Raw genomic sequence first — 20469 nt, forward strand, 5'->3', positions numbered from 1 at the left:
AATTCACTACTTTTCTTGCCACCATCATTACAGCTCTGAATTTGTTACAAAAAGGCCACCTGCAATCATGGCAGGGCTTGGGTGTCACCAAGAAGAGCCTCCAGCTACAACATGCTCAATAGTGCAGAGGCAACCATCTTCTTAACCACACAACTGAATTCTCCTAGAAAACCCAGGCCTGTCACAAGCTCAGCCCTTAATTCACCTAAAAAAACCCCCAAGACCAATTTTAACCTTGACAAGGCACAACTTGTATGGCTGTGACACAGCAACTTCCCATCAAAGAGAGGATTTCAGACCCAGCCTGTCTGTAGCCCACCCAGGTCTTCTCTTTCCTTGCGTTTATGGGATTAAAAAAAAAAAAACCAAAAACAAAAAAACAAATCCCAATGTCGTGCATTTCACTTCCAGAGCTGCAGGAAATCCACTCCAAGTCCCATGCCAGCTTCAGCTCCGAGGGTTTCCTTGGGCCGTCCTTTCAGCGACAAGGAGAACAAAGCAACCTTGGCAACTGGCCACGCTACAAGCAAATATTTCCCCCATTCCCTTGAATGGACTGGATATCCTGTCGCAAACCTGCGCGCATGGGAAGGGTGAGGAGGGGAAGGAAACGGAAGAGGATGAATTAGCTAAAAATTGGCACAAAGTGAGAGGTCTTAGCTTGCCACCAAAGCCACTGAAAGGCTTTTTATTTTAAAATGGCCAAATGCCGAAGATGAATGACTCACGCAAACCTCAGAGGAGGCCTAAGCTCTCTGGCACCCAAGAGCAGTATACCTAAATCCTTTCTCCGTTGCATTTGGAAGAGGATATGGATGCTCCCACACCTTATTTCTGTCTGCTTCTGACCCCAGGTCTAAGAGGTGGCAAATACCATTTCCTTTCTGCTCTCCATTCCCTGTCTTTCTTACTCCCACCTTGCCCATTCCCAGGGCCAAGCGGTGGTTTTGGAAGGTCCCTTTCTGGACCATCGTCAGGCAGCAGCTCCGGGTCCCACAGGTCCAGAGAAGACTTGGCTCCAACAGGAAAAAGAGTCTCCCTTGCACCACGTATTAGCTCCCTACGCCAAACCCGACTGAACCAAGCTTCCAGACATTTCAGCAACATGGCTTTTCTGTAATTCTTCTACGTGGCTCCTGCAAGCCTTGACAACACTGGGTTTAAAGCTATAGTTGTTAGCAGAATTCAACAAAGCCAAACCCGACACGTGCAAGCAGGTTCATTCTTCTAAAAATCTGCGTTATAGCCATGCACTACGTTAGCATTTGTCAGCAAGTTCCCCACCATGACACTGCCATTCAGAGCCGGGTTAGCTGACCCAACAGCAGCGCATACCAGGGCCACAGCGGGATTAACATTCCCAATGCCATTGCTAACACCAGCAGAGATCTGCAGCTACAGCGTTCGCGCGGCAGTTCTTGCTGCTGTTCAGACATACAAAGCTCACAAGAACACAGGTTTTGTACTCATGATCCCCCAAGAGCCTCCTTGTATTTACAGTCCCATTTACAGAGACCCAAAGTAAGCCTACTCCAAGGCAGAAAGCAATGACGGGTAAAGAAAGAAAAAACGGAAGCCCAATCCTGGAGTCCAGCCAAAATCTTCGTGCCCACTAAGTTTGCGTGGATGCAGACTTTGCAAAAGCCTGGAAAAGGATTAAGGAACAGCTTTAGCAAACAGTCAGGACAACAACAGTGAAGTCATGATGAAGCCAGTGATACAGATTTCTGTTTGCAGTCATGAGTCTCTGTTTACGGTTTGCAACTATGTGCAAATACCAGAAAGCCATTCTTTTCTCCTTCCCATCAAGGGCTTGGCATCATACACATTTAACTAGATCCAAGAGATGCCTACAGCAGCATGCCAACTGTTTTTTGGTCACAGGGCATGGTCTGATCCACAGTGACGGGAACTTGTAGGAACCCATAAATAGAGCTCAGCTGAGCGTGCGTGTGAAGGAGAGCTCTGTATCAAAGCAGGCAAAGAAAGAAACGGGAAAGAGCAACTAAATGCATGTGTGAAAAATTGCAGCAGCTCTCAAGGTTTGGCTGTTTGCTTGTCACTGCATGGGTTATGCAAACAATCGCTGAAAAGACTCAGGATAGCAAGCGAAAGATGCAAAATTATTCTCAGGCAGAGCACACCAACTAGAGCTGAGTTATACGCACAGGCTTTGACAGTTAATCTGCTCCACCAAAGATGTGGTTTTCAGCACACACAGGTACAATGATAAAATCCATCAATGATATGCAAATCTTCTAGGACAAAGGCAACTTATTCTAAGGGAAACTGTTCTAACTTCCAGATAACCATGTACACCATGCAACACAGGCAAACGTATCCGTGCAACAGGAGCTCAGCTAATTTAACCCTGCTGGCAGGGTTAAAGCTCCTCAAGGTAGATGTGGCTGGGAACACAAGGTGGGAAGCTTCCCACCGCATCGAGGAGACTCACATCTCCCACAAACATTTTATTGTTCAACAGAGAAAAGGACAAGACAGTCAGACTACCATCCTAACACTGTTCTCCAGGAGCTCTGACCGACAAGCCCCAGAAACTCTTGCTGCAGCAGCAATTGCTGGGCCTCGTTACCTGCCCATCCTCTCTGCCAGAGGCTGTCACCCCCAAGCAGACCTGTCAGGAAGGAGCACGCCCCCATCCCTGCTGCTCCAGAGCCACCCAGCATCCTAGCAGTGGTACCACCGTGCTGGCAGGCAGTTTGCTACACACCCTTGCTGACATCAAGTAGGTGATATCCAGTCCACCTAGAGAACATAACAAACCATCTCGGAAGAGGATTGAGAAGGGAAGTGGATGTTGAGTCTCTAAGCTGCACCAACAGCCAGACCTCTGTTCTCCCTGTCCCTGGGCGGCTGCCCTTTCCAAAGCAGCGTTCATGGGGCTGGATTGGGACACTTGGAGGAAACAGGCAGCGTTGCTTCCTGAGCTGCTCAAACAGGAGCTGGCACCATCCAGACCCACCTTCCATTAGCAGTGACCTCATGTTAACAAAGGTCTTCTTTGTAGTCATGCTTGGCAAGTCCTTCTATGGAGCACAAATTAACGTCATTCTGCCCAGGCTTATCAGAGCCTCTGGTGACCAAGGTAGCCCCAAAGCACTGTGCCATCCTCACCTTGTGCAGTCATCCACGTGCCACTCTCAAGGCCTCGTCCTCCTCCTTGGATCTCCCAGTATGACAAATGCCTGTTCCAATCTCTCCTCTAACCATCTCCTCAGTACGCCTCCAGGAGCAAAAACTCAGTTACGAGGTCTGTGTGAACAGGCTACATTTCCCTAATTAGCTGCCACTGATCTTGAGTCTACTCATAAGCCACTTAGAGAGACTCTCCCATCCCATCACACCAGGCACGCGCCTCTCACTTTGTGTCTTCCTGCTGGTCTCCCTTTTATTTTCTATCAAAGGGAAGCAATGTACTATTTATTGCACTGCTTGGCATCACACATAGGAGGGCAGGTCTGGAATTTGAAGAGCACTGAATCCAGAAAACAGGAAACGTCTGAGGATCAAGGCTGGGCACAGCCCGGAGGCCTACGTTTATGACTATAATAAAAGGATAAGGCAGAGATGAAAGCAGGGCTGAGCCAGGCTTGGTAAAGCATCAAAAGAAAGGTGCAGGGGGCTAGAACAGGCTTGAAAGAGCAGAGAAGCTGACTAGGCAGATGAGCAGAAGTGTATTTAGCATCCTCCCTGCCAGCCGGGTGGATCTGAGCCAGGAGATAGCTGTGCCGGAGCTGCGGAGGGCAAGGACGGCTCCCGGAAACCTGCCCCAGGAAGCAGGAACAGCCCACTTGAGGGGCTTCTCATCGTGAGCAGGACAGGCGTCAAGAACTGAACCGACTGGGCAATGCCACAGGACGAGCGCGTCTCCCAGCCCACGCCTGGGTCACGCAAAGAGCAGGGCTAGCAGCACCTCCAGGTTCACAGCCCTCAGCTTCAGCATCGTGCACTCGGGTGTGTGTTCAGGGCATGAGTTCATGCACAGCCAAGCACCCCCTGCAGTGGTGAGGGATGCTGTCACTTGCTGGAGGAAGACGATGGACAGAAGAGGAGGACTGCACAGGGCCAAACCAAGAGCTATCCTGGGAGCTTGACTCAAGAAATCATTCTCTTCTGCAAACGATTTTGTACTCATTAGTCTGGTGCTGGGCAGGCTCCAGCACGCAGGCTGCGCACACAAAATGATGGAGACAGACGCAGTATTCCCACTTTGGAGATGGGACAAGCCAAAGTGCAGAAAATGCTAACCCACTTACTTGGACGCCAGCATGCTCCACGTCAGAGCTGTGAACCTCTCCGGTTCCACCAGGTACACTGACCTTCACGGAACACTCCCTGCAACAGCTGTCTGAAGTAGGAAAACACAAGTCTCCAGCGAACGGAGGCCTGACCTATATGGTTCTGGTCTGTTTTAACTTGCCTGGTACAACCGCAAACAGGCCGGACAAAGCTGACCCCTGGAGCACGCGTATCTGCACACATTCACACCCGATTCAAGGCACGCTCTTGTTTACCAGCCCAGCCAAGCAGACACTTTCCAGGAGAACAGCAAGAAATTACAAGGCTTGCCTTCCAGCTATTCATTACAAACTAAAGCCTCCCATACGCCTGCTTGCAGCTCGCCTGACCTCTCCCCAGCTCGTGCTCGCCTGAGGCTTTCTCCTAATCTTTGAAGAATCCCAGGGAGTTGAGCAGGAACAGGCAGCCTGGAGGGAAGGGGGAGCTCTGTGGCAGGAGACCTCACCATCAGCCTCCTCATTTCTCATCACGCCAAAATTAAACATAGGCAACAATATCTAGGGAGAAATTACAGTGGAAATCTTGCACGCACTTTTTAGAAACAGAGTAATTATCCTTTCACCAGTTGTTACCAGGAGCTGTTCCTGGGGGGAGGCTGAGGCTTATTTTAACACCTGAATTCTCTGGAGCTTGTTCAGGTCTAGGCAGAGCAAGCACAGCCTCTGGGAAGATTAAGCTGTTGAAGCACAAGGGTCATTTGTACAAGACGCAAAGGACGGGCAGAAACCCCCTCCTTGGGGGCCACAAAAGGTGCCACAATGCTGAGTGATCTGCCCAGAGCCTCCTGCTCCACTGGGAGCCTTCTCTGTGCTCACAGCCTGGCAGACGTGAGGCATGGCAGGTCTCTCGGGAATCAAATGTTACAAGTGAAATACTCATTGCAGCCCTAGAAAACTGATTTTAAGCAGTACTGGTTCATGACATAAGTAAATGTAACGTACAATTAAAATTCACATGTCATCCATGATTTACTGAAAGTGATATTCCGCACATCTTTTCCCTTACAGCAACCACCACCAGCACTAACAAAGAGGAAAGAAATCTCAGCCTTGGCTGTTCTGGATCCTGGAGAGGGGAGCTTGGCATCTGACTTGGCAAGGCTGCTTGAAAAGGAGAGGATGGGTCTGCTCTTGCTGCCGGAGGAGACAGATCCCCACTTGATTAACAATCAGGCACTCCCTTCCCGCTCACCTGAGCGGCTCCCACACAGCCACTGGAGCCAGGAATCCGGTGGGAGCTGGCAAAAAGCACAGAAAGGTCGAGAAGGGCCAAGCGAAGGCAAAAACCTCCCCTTAACAGCACAAAAAAAAAGAAAAAAAAAAAAAGCTGCTGGTCCGGGTCAGGGGAACTGCAACTTTGAAGAAAACAGAACAGCCTTCACAAGCTAAGTTATTTCAAACAATAAAGGGGAAAATGTACTGGGAGAGAAGATCCACACACCTGGGCTCAGCGCCAGCTCCCAGCGCGGCGCGCTCTCTCACAGTCACACCTTTTCTGCTTTTCCCAGAGAAGCATTACAAATATGCACCCCGCTTCCACTTGACAGTCATGTTAAAATACAGCAGCACTGAACAGGCTCCATAGTTGAAGGGGAGCCACGGGCCATTTCAGATCGCAGAACTAGGTTTCTGAAGGCTGTAAACGGACAAATAGACATCTTGATCTACTTTTGGAGGATTTTATGGCAATTACAGAGGACTCGACACAGGAGAAGAGACTGTAGGCTCAGCTGTTGAAAGCAATGCGGATTTCTGCTCAGCCTGCTTAACGTGCTTTATTTTTAATACTGCTTTTGCTCCAAGAGCTAGAGAACAACTTGGAGAAAGAATGTCTTTGTTAGAGATTTTACGCCCCAGCCCTTTACTTAAGGTGCAAAAACTCACAATAAATGTCACTGAACCCTCCTACCCCTTTCCCACAGTGGTGCCCCAGTACAGTGAAAACCAAGTAGTCCTTCCAGTAACAGAAATTAAGAAAAGTAAAAACTACGTACAAAAAAAAAAATCTTAAATCTTCACCCATTCTTGCAATGCTCTGTGAAAAACATGTGCCAGGCAGATGAGGCAGCCTGTGGCCCCGAGAGAAATGGAAGCTGTGCATTTCCCAGCGATGTGTGCTAGGGAAAACGATGGGGAAGACTTCCCCACCAAGGGGAAGGAAAGGAAGAGACTCATTTCAAGTTTCCCCGTGTAGAACAAGAATGAACAAGGATGCCTTGGAGGGAAACATAGGCAGCAGCTACATCACCCGGAGATGTTAAGAACTCTCACAGCAACTGAAATGAAGGTGCAAAAGGAAGAAGGTGAAAGAAGGGAGAATTTATCTAGTTTCAGCTGAAAATTCTTCTTGGATGGCCATCACCCCTATCCCACACCAAGCCTAGGGAAAGCAGCCACTAGGACAACAGCTCCATTCAAGAACAACCATGAACTTTCTCTTGGGATTTCATGAGTTTACTCATCAAGAAGGACTTTTTCAATTAATTAAGCCAGAGAATAAACATCAGATTCATCTGTGTGCTGAAGGCTTTTGCTAGGGACAGGGAGGTAAGCCTCAGCCCATCCGTTTGCAAGGCCTTCCTTCCAATAGGGCTCCTGAAGATCTCCACCAGCAGCTTCCATTACTATTTCAATTAAATGAAAATAAATGGGAGGCTAGAAACTGAGGTGAAAGATTTCAGAGCACTGAGACACACAAGGTACTACGCTCTGGTTCAGTGGTGTTCCTTTAGCATTAGGCCAAGTGGCATTTTCACCTACAGAATCCAGCCCAGATCTACCAAGGATGAGTACAAATGTAATATTCATTAACAAGAAATCAGTTTGCACAAAGAGGATTGACTTGTTCATGCAAGTCAGGCATTCAGCCACATTCGCAGAACCTGCAAGCGTCCTGCACGTACAACCATCGTGCAAAGCCAGTCCCGAGGGGCCACGTTTGCAGTGCAAGAGGGAAAGGAAGTAGGTTTATGCCCTGGAAATCCATCACAGGAAAAACACCCACCTCCTTTGGAGAGAAGTTTGGCACTGACAGAACAGCAGCCTGTTGGCCAAGGGCTGAAGCGCCTAGTGTGTATTGTGCCAACGAACACCTTTACTTTGGAGCCAGAAGAGCCTGGCAAGCATAAGTTAATCAGTTCAACAGAGGCCAGAAAAAATGGTAACTTTGGCAGATCCCACTGTAATTACTAGAAAACTCAAGAGGTACTTCTCTAGGCACCCAGTAAGCTATCGATCTGCTCCCTTGCCTAGACACATCTTACAGTGACTGCAAAACACACCTTCAGACTGGCCCGGGAGGTCAGCTCTCAATCCTTTTCATTTCCTTTCTATCTTCATGAGTTACCAATGAATGCAATTTTTTTCTATTTAACCCTAAAGGGAGCTGCATTTTAAGCAGTAACAGCCTGGAGCTCTCCAAAGGAGGAGGTTTCTCTTCTTGGTGGCAGAGGTGAACGGGACATAAGTGTTCTTGCCGGTGACCGGTGTGTATGGGAGGCTGCGCGCCCTCTGTGCGGCACTGCCGAATTAAATACCTTTGGGGTGTAAATCAAAACTTCCCGCAAAGCCTCAGTCTGAAATCCTGCTGTTCTCTAGTGTCACTGGGGCCAGCAGACTCTGGGGAGCGGGGGGAGACAGGGGATGCTATCCAGCCACCTTCTCACTGCAGTAATTAACCTCAAGCAAGCACTGGCACGAAGCTCCTGCTCTTGCATGACTGCAAGCATTCCTCTCCACAGAGTTTATCAGAAAGCACCAACTATCCATAAACATCTCTGGGAAGGGCTGGCCTGGGTTCACCTTCATGCAAGGAAGATGTCAGGCCCTGGCAGGAAGCCAGCCATTCATGTTTCTTTAAGCCTCCTGATTTTTGTCAGCTCTGACTCAAATGACCTTCTTGAAGAGGGGGGGGGGGGGGGGAGAAAAAAAAAAAAAGACGAGGACTCTTCCATCACACCCTTTCCTCCCCTCCACCCACCGTGGCACTTAATCACAAGAGGATCACAGGGGACAATTCTCATGGTAGCAGTGAGTCATGGTCTCCTTGTCCCTCTGCTCCCTGCACAACCCCTTTGCAGCAGAGGCACTTTCCCATTTCCAGCTGGTCTGGAGGCTCCGGGCAGGAGAAAAAAGAGCTTGGAGCCTCCGTCACAACATGGGCCTTTGCCCTCCAAGCCAGGCAGGATGGCCAGTTTTGGGGACAAGTCCGGATTGTCCAGCAATACCACAACACACAACAGTGTCCTCCCAGCACACAGCACCCTTCAGTTCTTCCACCTTGCAAAACTTGAACTGTGCTTTATCATGGTGCTGTGATGTTGTATTTTGCAGCAAATCCATGCAGTGGCCCAGCCATTCATCTTAAATATACTAAAGCTTTAAGCACAATGTCATGAATGAAGGCAAGAAAAAAAAAAATAATTCCATCTTCATAGTCCCCCCTCCCCAGCAGCTCCTAAAATCCATTTAGCTTTCCTCCTTGGAGCTGTTTGCCATATTCCTGGCGCTCAGACCCAGGACTGACATGGGAACCCTCAAGCGACTTTTCCTCCTACCAATTCTGAAAAGAAAAATTACTCTTCCCTAAGGAGGCAGGAACAGACACGGCACCAGCGGGAGCAATTCAGATCCGACCCCCCCAGCAGATAATCAGACACAATCTCTTCCCATGCTGTGGTGGGAGCTCTGATCCGCCTTGCTGATGAAGCCGTTAAGATTAGGCCACCGCTGGCAGTAAGATGACATGATGCAAGTGTTTAATATACTCACACCAGCTGGGTGGCCAGCCTGAGCCGTTCTTTAACTTATTTGCTGGCTGTGAATATTCCTCCCTCTCTCCTTCCCATAGGATTTTAACATCCCTGTGAGGAGAGCAAGCTCCCAGCCAGCAAAAGCAAAGACCAACAGGCCGCTTAATTAACTGCCCCTTTCCCAGTTGCCACAGCCTTGCCAAATGCTGGAGAAACCCGATTCCAGCTGGTAATTAAGCACTTATGGCTCAAGAGGGATGAAGACAGCAGGGAAGCACGGCAGCTAACGGAGGGGGCTGACACCGTAAGCTCCTGTGCCAACCCTGGCCATGCCCCCCCGCCAAAGCACCCACCATGCCATCAGCACCAGCACTCCAGACACTCATGATCCCCCAAAGGGACAAAAGCTTTTAGTGGCCGTCAGTCCCTTAAATTAAATCTTAATTGGTCCAAGAGCACCGTAGAGGGTTACACAGAGCAAGGAGAGGCCTTGTTTGCCAGCCAAAAAAAGCCCTGCTCTCAGACATGCCTTTGAGGGTGTTACCTGCGCTGTTTCACAGGTATCCAAGGAATTTGCAAAGCCTGGCTGCCAGGTACACTGGCCTGATCCAGCACTCGCCCTGCAGACCCCGCCGGCCTGATCCAGCACTCGCCCTGCAGACCCCGCTGGGTCCCAAGAATTCCTCTTTTTATCTTCCATCCTTTCAACCAACCTCAACTTCAAAAGGAGGAAATTAGCGATTCTGTAATATTTCATCTTGTTTCTATTGCCCGACCTACCAAAACAAAGGAGGGAAAAGCAAAGAACTGACTCTCACCAGGAGAATAAAGAGGTTATTATAGCAATTACATACAATAAGGGCACGTATAAGGAGGAAGCCACTAAAATGAGCTGAAGCTTTAGGTTTGCACTCCCGTTGAGACCAGCTGGGCAACCGCTTACTTTGCAAAGGTGGCAGGGAAGCGGAGGATCTGTGAGCCCAGAGAAACTCCCCATCAGGCGAAGCAACTGCAACCAGCACCACGCGTGCAAATTCTGCTGTTAACCTTGCAGAAACAATGGTGCAATCCCACCTCCCAGGGTACCGAGAGCAAATACAGAGGCTTGGGAGAGGAAGGCAGGAGAGAGAAGGTAAACTTACACCAGCTCAGTTTTAGCAGTACTGCAGCCCCCCGAATTATTCCAGGCTCTGGCTCCCAGCGTGGCAGCTCTGAAGGCTGCAAATCCCCAGGTGAGCCAAATGCAGCAGCTTGCAAGCGCACAGCACAGCTGGGTTAGCTCTGGCCTAAAGCCAGAAAGTTGCCACAGAGAATGACAAAGAGGAGAAACTCTCAAGGAAAGACAGTCTTTGAAAATCCCATTCCAGAGAAGCAGTGAGCGATCAGAAAGCAGCGTTGCAGGCTGGCCCTTGGTCGGAGGAGGGAGTGCAAGCAATCCACCCACCCAGCACATCGCCGCCAGCTGGAAAGTTTCTAAGAGACACAGCAGATGCCACCTACATTGGCTAATGGGATCAGCACACTGTGTGCGGCCCCGGGAGGCTTTGCCCACACAGCTATTATGCGATGCATGATGTGCCCCAGGCGTTAGGAGATATTTTGCTGGTGCTGTGTATAGCACAGCTTTAGATAGCTGGCACTCATGGGAGAGAACAAATTTCTGGAGGGTGTTTGAGAGGCTCCAAGCGAGTGCTACAGCAGGGCAGGGAGTGGGTCAGAGACAATCCTGGGGGCTGAAGTGCATGTTGAGGCATCTAACAGAAGGGTATCATCACCCATACATCCCAGGTATCTATCGCTGTAAATTTGGAGTCAGGCGCCTTAGAAACAGCAGTGACAAACAAGCCTTTACTCCACCACATAGCGTGAAAAAGCCACCTGCAAGGTCAGTGCAAAGCTTCAGCGCCCAACAAGGCTTGAAATCACTGCAATCAGTGCAAACTCCCACATAAAGGGGCAGCGCACTCAGCCCCTGAAAGGCTGCCTGAGCAATCACAGCAGCCAGGTTTCCTACGCAAGAGGTGAGCTGTCCACAGCTCCACAACTGCCCCATCCCACAGACCTTCAGCCAAGAAGACTCAAACTTGGCCTTCGGTGCTGCAGGGCTGGTAGCAGAGCTCGGGGAAGTGCAGCAGAGGAGGTGAAAGCCCATCCCTACCTGTTCATGGGGGCACTTCAGTAGTTAACTGCTAAACTGTCAGACTACAGAGCAAATGCCCCAATCCTGAATTACAGGGCTAATGGCTGCCAGCAACCAGCTGGGGCTGCTCCCAGAGATGAGGCTGCACGGCAGAGGACTGAGGAGTTCCCCCATCCAACAGCCGGAGCAATGGTCCCATACCAGAAAGCAGACCCACGTCCCGCAGCCCTTCACCTCTCTGGCTTATACTACCTTCCCGCCTCTGCGGCTTCAGCCGGGCCATCTTTTCTGCTGCTTTCCCCTAAGCTGAGAAAAGTCTGAGAGAATAACCCATTTCCAGAGGGATAGTTTTGCGGATGAATAGGAGCATCAGAGGAGGCGGTGGGGACTGGCAGCCGTGCTATTACAATGTTAATTCCCTTTGACTTGCCAGCATTAGAGACCAAACATCCATTGTCATTCTTTGTCTTTTATAGGAAGATCTTCAGCAGGACTTGCTGATTTTAGAGTTTTAAACGAACCAGTTGAAGTTTTACAGCACAACCTTAAATTCCTCAGGGCTGTATTTTCGAGCTCTGGGGTGAAGCCTTGCTAACCGTCCCCCTTCGGGAGCCAGGTACCCTCTTTAGGGGAATGGCACCTGCATACTGTGGTCGGTTTCCATGAGTGACTCAACTTTTAGGGAGAGCCTCAATAGTAACAGCAAATAGCACAGACTGCAGCTAATACTACAAACAGACAGACAAGAGGTTTTTCCCTTCCATATTTTAACCAGAGCCTCCTGCCCTGTCATTAAGTGAGCGGGTTTTGTCCCACCCTTCCAGAAAGGGCCACTGAAGGATTTTAGAAGCAGAGGGGCAGCTCCTTGCCAGCATGGTCTACAGCAATCAAGAAGGACTTGGGTTACCTGTCCAAGGTCCAAAGTGACGTTGACCTGGTTGAACTCCAGCCCCCGGGAAAGAGGGGGGCTCTGCCACCAGCGCTCTGTCCCATCAATGGCATTTGTTATGGGGTGGGCCTTGTTGCTGTTTGCAGAGGAGCAGATGTCGCAGTACTGGCCCTGTTGGAAAGTACAAAAATAACATTTAACTGTAGCCAGAAAAACGTGGCACAAAGCAGACAGGTATTGCAGCAATTCAGAAGACACAGGGTGTAAGCCTGCTAATACAAATCAATATATAAACTTTTTGTTTGCACCAATTTAGAGCACAGATGGAAAAAGGAACAAGAAAAAGCTCAAAAAACCCACAACAACCCAGTGCAGAATTTGGGCTGCTCTAACAAGCACCCCTTCTGTATTTCAGATATGCACTGAGCATTGGCAAAGGGACCCAGACACAAAGAAGTGGTTGCCAAATGCAGAAGAGCATGCAGAGGGAGAAGCCGAACCACGATGGAGAGCAGTAGCTCAAGCTCTAGGCCCACAAGCTCCTCCGCTGAGGCTGCCACTCACACCCCTGCTGACAGCCAGAGATCTTGACCCGGACCATTCAGTCATTCCTATGGACCCAGACCGGCAGTTCTTCTGCCCAACTCCCTGCAATCTGTTTCTTGTCAACCTATTCATTTCACAAGTACAGTCCTTTCAGCTGCATTTTCAAGCTTAATAGTCTAGCAGCCAAGTTCCTTTTGCTGGTGATGCCGCAATGCAAGGCCAGAAAGGGACAGCCCCTGCTGTCAGCTGGCCAGGGACCTAGCTGCAATCACTTTTCTGCCTTGCTTTTGTGGCGCGGGTGGCTTTGTCAGCTCCATGGACACGCTGCCAGAGAAAACAGCTCTGCAACTTTAACAGCACCTCCTGAGCAGGATCAGACAAAGACCTGAGCTGTTAGGGGCAATTCTTTCTTTCCCATTTAATGCACAAATGAATCTGACCCACTCTTAAGGAAACCTGCAAATAGCCCTGAAAATTGGCAAGTTATTTGTTTTGTGGAGCCACTGTTCTGTCACTTAAATTGCTGCTACAAACAGCCTAGAAGGGAACTCTGTTACAGGCAGTTTTCCTTTTAAAGGCGCAGTTATCCCCAGGCAAGCAAGTTGCCCTTGCCTGTCCCAGCTGCAGACAGCTTCAATATTATACCAGGTACAAGATCTCAAGACAGGCAATCTCCTTCCTGCGTACTCCCTCCCTACGAGGCTGAGGCAAGACAGAGCCACCGCAGAGCAAGTGATTTTTCCAGATGCCCCAAACTCCGCAGGAATCTCAGTGCAAAGGAAACGGAGATTTCCTAGCATTCTTCCCCACGGCCATGTGCTATGTTATTTGCAGGCAATTATGCAATGCAAATTATCCCGAACAAGTACATCGTTTAATTAATTCCTCTAGAGATATGAAAATAGCAGCCAGGCAAGCACAAGGCCAAAGAAAAGGGCAGCTGAAACCATCCAGGTAACCCTGATGCCCATGCAGGGAGCTCCGGCTGTACGGAGAGGTCAGGACTCGTTTGAACATGCACTAAGAGAGGAGGGAGAGCAGACCAGATAAAACTGACCCAACTCTTCAGCTCAAACCTTTAACGGGAACCGGTGCAACAGGTTGTGTGGAAATTTCTGCTGCACAATACACAACACTGAGGCGGGGGGAGAAGTGAGGCAAGGTTACAAAATGGGGATAAATAACAAAAAAAAATAAATGTTTTCATACTTTAAATTCTTGCCACAGATGGGAAAACCATTTTGAACTCAAAGTTCACATTGATGGGCAACAGTCAATTCAAGTTTAGTGAGAGAGGACTAAAAATTAGGATCAGCTGTGCCACATTTGTAATGCTGCTGTTATCCCTCCCCACTGCTGTGCAGCTGGCATGTGTTAGCTGCCACTGGGCTGGTAACACATCAACAGCTGAACTAAGTTTGCTGTTAAAAGTGTGATTAGCCCCTCTGATGCACCAGTTGCTCATTAGTTCTTTCATTAGAGCCAGACCTAAACCTGATGAGAATCATTTCCAGCTTTTCCTATTTTAGAGCAAGTCAGGCTCCTGCACAGTCAGGTCTCTACAGGGAAGAGAGAAGTTCTGACATCAGCAGAGGATTTTAATTAAAAAGCAATTGTGAGCCACAGGCTTAGCAGAGACAGCAGGTTGCCAGAGCAGGAGAGGCATGGACATCACCAAGGTACACCAAAGAAAGAACTTCAGCAATGCAAGAAGTTGCAAGGCAGCTTAGAGAACATAAAACTGCCACTATCAGAGCAAACTGCAAAGGGAGAGAGATAAGGAGGAGGTTTGAATGGAGGGCAGCTTCCAGAGACCTGCAAGGCCTGATCCTGTTCCTGCTCACGTCAATGGGAACTTTGAAATTTCCCCTGAGCATAAAGGCCAGCCTGGCACCCCGCTGGCACGGCTTGCCTCAGGGAAAGCAGATGGCTTTGTCCCGGTTTATCTGGCCCTACCATGACCCAACCTCAGCTCTCCTCACCTAATTTATCGGAAAACCACAGGGAGCGTGACCCAGCCTGGGCCACAGGGGATGAGGTAAGAGGGGCAGGAAACGGGGGGCAAAAAGTAATACTTCGGACAAGGAAAGCGCCTGCTTGCAAGCTGTTACCGGGGCTGTCCTCGCAGATCAAGTAACTGCTCACCCAGAGTTAAGCAGGCGCTATCTCATCAGGCATCTTCTCTGCAGGTAACAGCAACTTGTTTTAAAAACTGCATATCTTCAGCTGCAGTTACACCACTGAAGTCCAATGCTATCACATATGTAAACACAGAAGAGACACGTACAGAGAGGAACCACACCAAGTGTCACCCAAACCCCAGAGAGCCCTGGGCTGAGCCAGCTCCCCCCTGCCGCGCGGCACCACGCACGAGAGATGCCATGGGCTAAAGAGCGCACAGGGCCAGATGGTCACTGACGATGGCAGATAGCAAGAGAATGCCACTTAATTCAGAGACATTCAGGTATGAAACAGCTTCAGACCTCATCTGTTACCAACACCTGGAAGAGCAAGAGGACAAGACCTCCAGTAAGCACCAATGCTGCTCTGGCAAGTGTAGCTCAGTGCTGCAATTCAACGTGCAAACAAAGCAAAAGAAGCACTGATTTGAAATCAGTGAGTTTTGTTGCACGTTTTAAAATTCTAAGGTCTATAATTGCTTCAGCTAATGCTAGTAACTTCCCTTATTGATATACAACTCATCTCCTGCAATAAAGTAATCATCTACAACCCTGCCTCAGAGCAGCGTACAATCCCTGACGGCTTTGCCAGGTCTCTGGAACAGCCCCCAGGCAGCTGGGCAGGATGGGGAACGTGAGCACACAGCTACGCCTTTGCAGAGCTGTCTCTGTCTTGGGAGGCAGCTACAAGCTTCTTCAGTAAAGCTCGACCAGAAAAATAAACTTGTAATCTCTCTTTTGCCTCAGTTTCAAGACATTAAGGTAGGATCGCCCAGGCTGATTAGCGAGTGGGACAAGGGAAGCAAGCCTCCATGGCGAGTCCCTTTCACCACACCTCAGCATCGCTGTGCATCACATCCTTGCAGACCGAAAAGCCCCCCACGGTTAGAATTGCTGTCTTCTGCCAAAGAGCCCTGAATAAAGCAAAGGAAACTCCTTGAAAAGGTTTAGAGCCTTCCCACAAGCTGTGCCAAAAACACTGCAAGTGTCTTTAGGGGAGCGTTATTTCAGAAAGCTTAACGATTATCGACATTTTAAGACTATCATGTTTTAAAGTCAATAAACTCCCTTTCCTGAAAGTCTTCTACGATGTCAAACGAAAAGAAGGAGAAAACAGAGAGCTGACTGAACTGATTGACTAGATGATTGTATTAGTGTTTACGCTAGGTCTTTAGTCAAGCAAACATCCCTTCACCACCACAGCACGTGGAAATCTCTTGAAGGGTCCCAAGAGGCATTCTTCCAGAATTCCTGACCAAAACCCCTTTACACCACAGCCGCACTGTGCACGAGCAGCACGGAGCAGGTGAACGGAGAAGGGAAGGGACTCGGTCCGGTGGGACACATGGGCAGCGAGGACATGCGCGTGTGGAGTTCGTTATTGTCGTTTCAGTCTGCTCAAATTGAACACTTCCCTCCCACCTCCCTCATTGCTTTACTCACCGGGTGGTGCCAAAACCCCTAAAGGGGATGAATTGGGAACTCTGACCTCTGCTCTGATGCCTCCTGTTTCCTCCCCTCCCTTTTAGGTTCTGCCTGTGGTCATGGAAAGGAGCCACTACAAAAGGATTTTTCTAAAGCTTTCAGAGTGACCAAAGACCACTGGCCTGGGAAGAGGTGCTCAGATCAAAGCGACCCTGTGCCAAAGCTGCAGAGGGGATGGGAGGGGGTCACTGCAGCAATCCGCAGCGAGGAGCCCTGTGGGGCAGCAGGGGGAAGCCGGGAGGATGCACACACCCTGCGGTGCCAGGAAAGGGCTGTACTTGAAGGATGAGTTACAACTGCCCCCAAAGCTGGTACGGGGTTTATTTTAGTCACCAGCATCCTTAGTGCAGTGCGTCATGCTGAACCAGCAGTGTGGACAGATGTGGAGCGATAAATGCATACCCACATTTGCCAGCTTTTCCAAGCAGCCTTATCCTCCCAGTTTTGCTTGGCAGATCATTCACATTTGGTTGCAAGTGCACATAGTAGCAATTACTTCTTTACCTTTGCCTCACTGTAGGCACAATTACTACATCTAAGTCCCTATAAGTCTCCTGTTACTAGTACTTAAAGCAAAGTTTCTTCAAGTTACATTATTTTACAGTGCAGCAAAGTGAAACACATCACTTTAAAAGGTAGCAAAACTCAGAGGAGGATACGTCAGCTTTTTGCCATCCAGTAACATCTTCAACAATTTCTACTACAAACAGGGCAAAATTCCATGTCACGACCACACAATAACCAGAAAATTCCTAGTACAGCACTAATGCGGGAGAATGTGGCCAGAATGAGAAAAACGTTTCAGAGATCATCTTATAACCAAGCCACCCCTCCCAAAAGGGCCAAGAAAGGCTTGATCCAAGAAACTGAGTTTTCCCTTGCTCTTCCTTACCATTACACACAACACGGACAACCCCACTGCTCTGTCACAACAGGTGAACGGGCACTGTGAACCTCATAAGCAACAAGCAGAAAACGCTGGCGAGGAGCAGCTGGCGGCTCCCTGGCAGGCTTCAGGCTGCAAAGCATTTCAAATCAGAGCTGCTCTTCCCAGCTTGGGCTGCCCCGAGGGGGGCAGCGGGTCTGGAGTTCCTGCAACTATAACTAGTGTTTTACAAGCCTGTTTACAACTGTTCTTTCCTCTTTTCAAGAGGACCATAGCCGTTGCACTGTACAGCAGTTTTTACCATCTACATTCCTGGCTACAAGCTCCTTCTGGTCCACTCAAAATGGGACCCCCGAGATAAGTCACCTGACATCTGCTCGTAAAATTCACCCTCTTATCTTTCTCTTCTGCTCATCCTAATGCCCCGCTGAACTCAGAGAGAATGGTGGAGTTAAGACCCATAAAGGTAAAGATTAGCACGTTTATCATACATTAATTCGCTGACCGGCAGAGGAATTTAGGAGCTGGTTTGCCCAGAATTTTGTCAACGTAAAGAACCAACAACTTTAAAAATAATGCCATGGGAACTCAGCAAGCCACGGTTCACGTGTGCAACTTCTGGCAAGGCTGGGAGAGAAAGAGCACGCGTGTCTCATCGCCCCGCTGCTCCGCGGGGCTTCAGATGGGCCCCCGGCCCCGGTGCACAGGCCCGGGCAAGGGAGGATGCCCTGGGGACCACCCCTGCCTGCCCTCTGCCCCCTCCCAGAGCACCCACCAGCCAGCTGGCCGACACCAGCTCTGCATAAGGTCCGGCTGTGGTGGCCGTCAAGTGGGGATGCGTGGGAAAACACCAGTGGCAGTGGGGGCCGTGGGACCCCGCACGCCGCTTGCTCGCCCATCTCCGAGCTGCCCTACTCTTTGCCGCAGCCTCTGCCCTTCCCAGCCCCCGGGGAGACCGAGCTCTGCCTCCTCTCGCACCGCCGGCTGAAGAGCAGGGCTGGGACGAGGGAGCACAAAGGGGGGCTCGGACCCGTCTGCACCCACCCCCCACCCCGGCCGGGAGGCGGCTTTGCCCCCCTAGCGAGGCTCCGCAAGCCGCCCGTGTGCGGGTGCGTGTGTGCCCCCCCGCCGGCCGTACCTGGATGGTCTGGTTGGGGTCCCCCCCCGCCACCGGCCCCCCGACCAGCTTGCAGTAGAGATCCTCCACGGCGCGGCGGCTGCCGGCGCCCGCCGCCTCCTCGCCGCAGGTGGCGGTGGCGGAGATGCGGGTGCCCTCGGCCAGGTTGAAGTAGGGCGGGTGGAGGCTGTGCCCGTTCACATCGCTGGGGAAGGAGGCGGGCGGGCGGGCGGCGGCGGCCAGCACCGGCAAACCCAGCAGCAGCAGCAGCGGCGGCGGCAACCCCAGCAGCGGCAACCCCAGCCGCGCACCGCCCCGCTCCGCCGCCCTCGCCATCTTCACCGAGGCTGCCCGAGCGGCGGGGGCGGGCAGCGGCCGCGGCCTCCCCGGTCCCGCCGCCCCGGCACTGCCCGCCGCGCCGCCGCGGACGCGCTACTTCTGCCCCGGCGGCGGGGAGGGGCCGCCCGCCCCCTGCGCGGCCCCGCCGCCCTTAACCCTTTCGCTCGGCGCCGACGGCGGGGTCCGCTGCCAGCCCCCCCCCCGCCCCGCCCTCGTCCCGGGACCCCCCCGGGATCCCCCGGCCCCGCGGGAGGAGAGGCCACAGGGGGTGAAGTGATCCCACCCCCCCAAGCCAAAGGGGGGATAGGATCCCCAGGGGAACAATGTGCCCATTGTATCTGCCTTGGTCGCGCCGGCTGGTAGTTTAGTACGTTAAACTCCATTAACCGATAGATCCGTTTATCTCCAGGAAAAACTCTATTACTAATTAACAAAAGAGTAAAAGGCTCCACAAAATCCCGTTCACTCTCCTCGGGGTATGCTGTTGGTTCTCATTAGATTTGGACAGTGAAAATTCGCTTCCGCTTTCCCCAGAAAGGCTGGCTGTCCGGGAAAGGCTTTGCCTTCTCACCTCGGGGGAAGACACAGCTCAGCGAGCACCCAACCTTCTCCCCATCCCTCGCTACCCACGGACAGTCCCTCCCTGGTGTGACCTGCAAGGACACACACACTGTCAGGTCTTTATACACTACTGGGGGGAAGATGCTTTACGGATAAGAAACTGAACATATTACAAGAAGTTATATATAACAATACATAAATTAACTTATCGAAACACTACTTTGATTTTCTAGCACAGACAGACTTTTTAAAATCCAAGAATTGAACGATACACATAAAATGTTGTGCCCGAACTGGCCAATACTGTTTCTTTAAACTAAGAAGATAGAGTAGACCAACATAGATCAGGTCTGGACTCGGTACAGTTGGATCGCTATAGTATTTGAACCCCGCAAGAAGCAAAACGAGCTCTTTAGCGTGTCCAGGTCTTCACAGGCTACTGCTGGCATTTGCTCGTTGCCTCACATCATCCTCTTTGTTTCTCTTTTGTGGACAGCCTAGCAGGAACCAGCCCTCTTGGAAAAGTTACTGTCTTAAATATGAAAAGCTCTTTAAAAAAAAAAACGCGTTGTGATGTGTATAGTTCAAATACGTAGCTCCGCAGACTGCACTCGCATATGGCGTGTACCTGGCAGGCTATGCAATTACGCTCATTTCGGAGCTTTCGAGGGCCTTCGAAAGACCCCTTTTACTGTCTCTAAAGCACTGGACGCGGCCTATCCCACAGCGATCTATTGTAAGATTACCGCAGGGTGCGAGTGGAGCCCTGCTCACCGCAGCGCCCTGTGCTGCAGGCGGTCGGACACTTGCAGCCCTCCGGCTCGGCGCTGCCTGGGGAAGCTGGTCGGTCCCCCATCAGGAGGTGGAGGACTGCGGACCCAGATGCCATCACGGCCCAGGGAGCCATCCAGTGCCAGCTGTTCCTCTCCTGGCACCGCGCAGCGCCAGATTGCATTCGCATGACATCAGGACTTGTGAAGGCAGGGTGGTGAGAGGTGCCTGGTTCCACATGGCGAGGAAGCACTGAAGCACAGCCGCCAAGCCCATTCAGTTAGAAAGACTTCCTAAAGGGCTTTCAGACATCTTTTAACCCCTTCCTGCTTGTCCGCTTCTTTGGAGATCTTTCCCCTGGTTTCCCCCCTTAATGCAAGATCTTAGCACTCAGCAGATGAATGTATCCTTTAAAAGGTAAATAGAACCTTTTAACACAAATCTTATAAGGAGAACAGGCAGTCCTTGCCCTTTAAACTGTGCTT

General features: G+C 50.7%; 1 protein-coding gene across 1 annotated transcript in view; it reads right to left on the reverse strand.

Annotated features, from left to right (window-relative positions):
* Positions 1 to 18649, reverse strand: part of LAMA5 (laminin subunit alpha 5) — a gene marked incomplete at its 5' end in the record, with an annotated part of 94643 nt that extends 75994 nt beyond the window's left edge. Inside the window, 2 exons of the mRNA XM_082325699.1 lie at positions 12118 to 12270; positions 18335 to 18649. Coding sequence (XP_082181825.1) covers positions 12118 to 12270; positions 18335 to 18649 — 468 coding nt within the window. The remainder of the gene's footprint in view (positions 1 to 12117; positions 12271 to 18334) is intronic.
* Between the last annotated feature and the right edge of the window lie 1820 nt (positions 18650 to 20469).

The sequence above is a fragment of the Platalea leucorodia genome (genome assembly GCF_965183815.1).
Source record: "Platalea leucorodia genome assembly, chromosome: 13".
NCBI lineage: Eukaryota > Metazoa > Chordata > Aves > Pelecaniformes > Threskiornithidae > Platalea > Platalea leucorodia.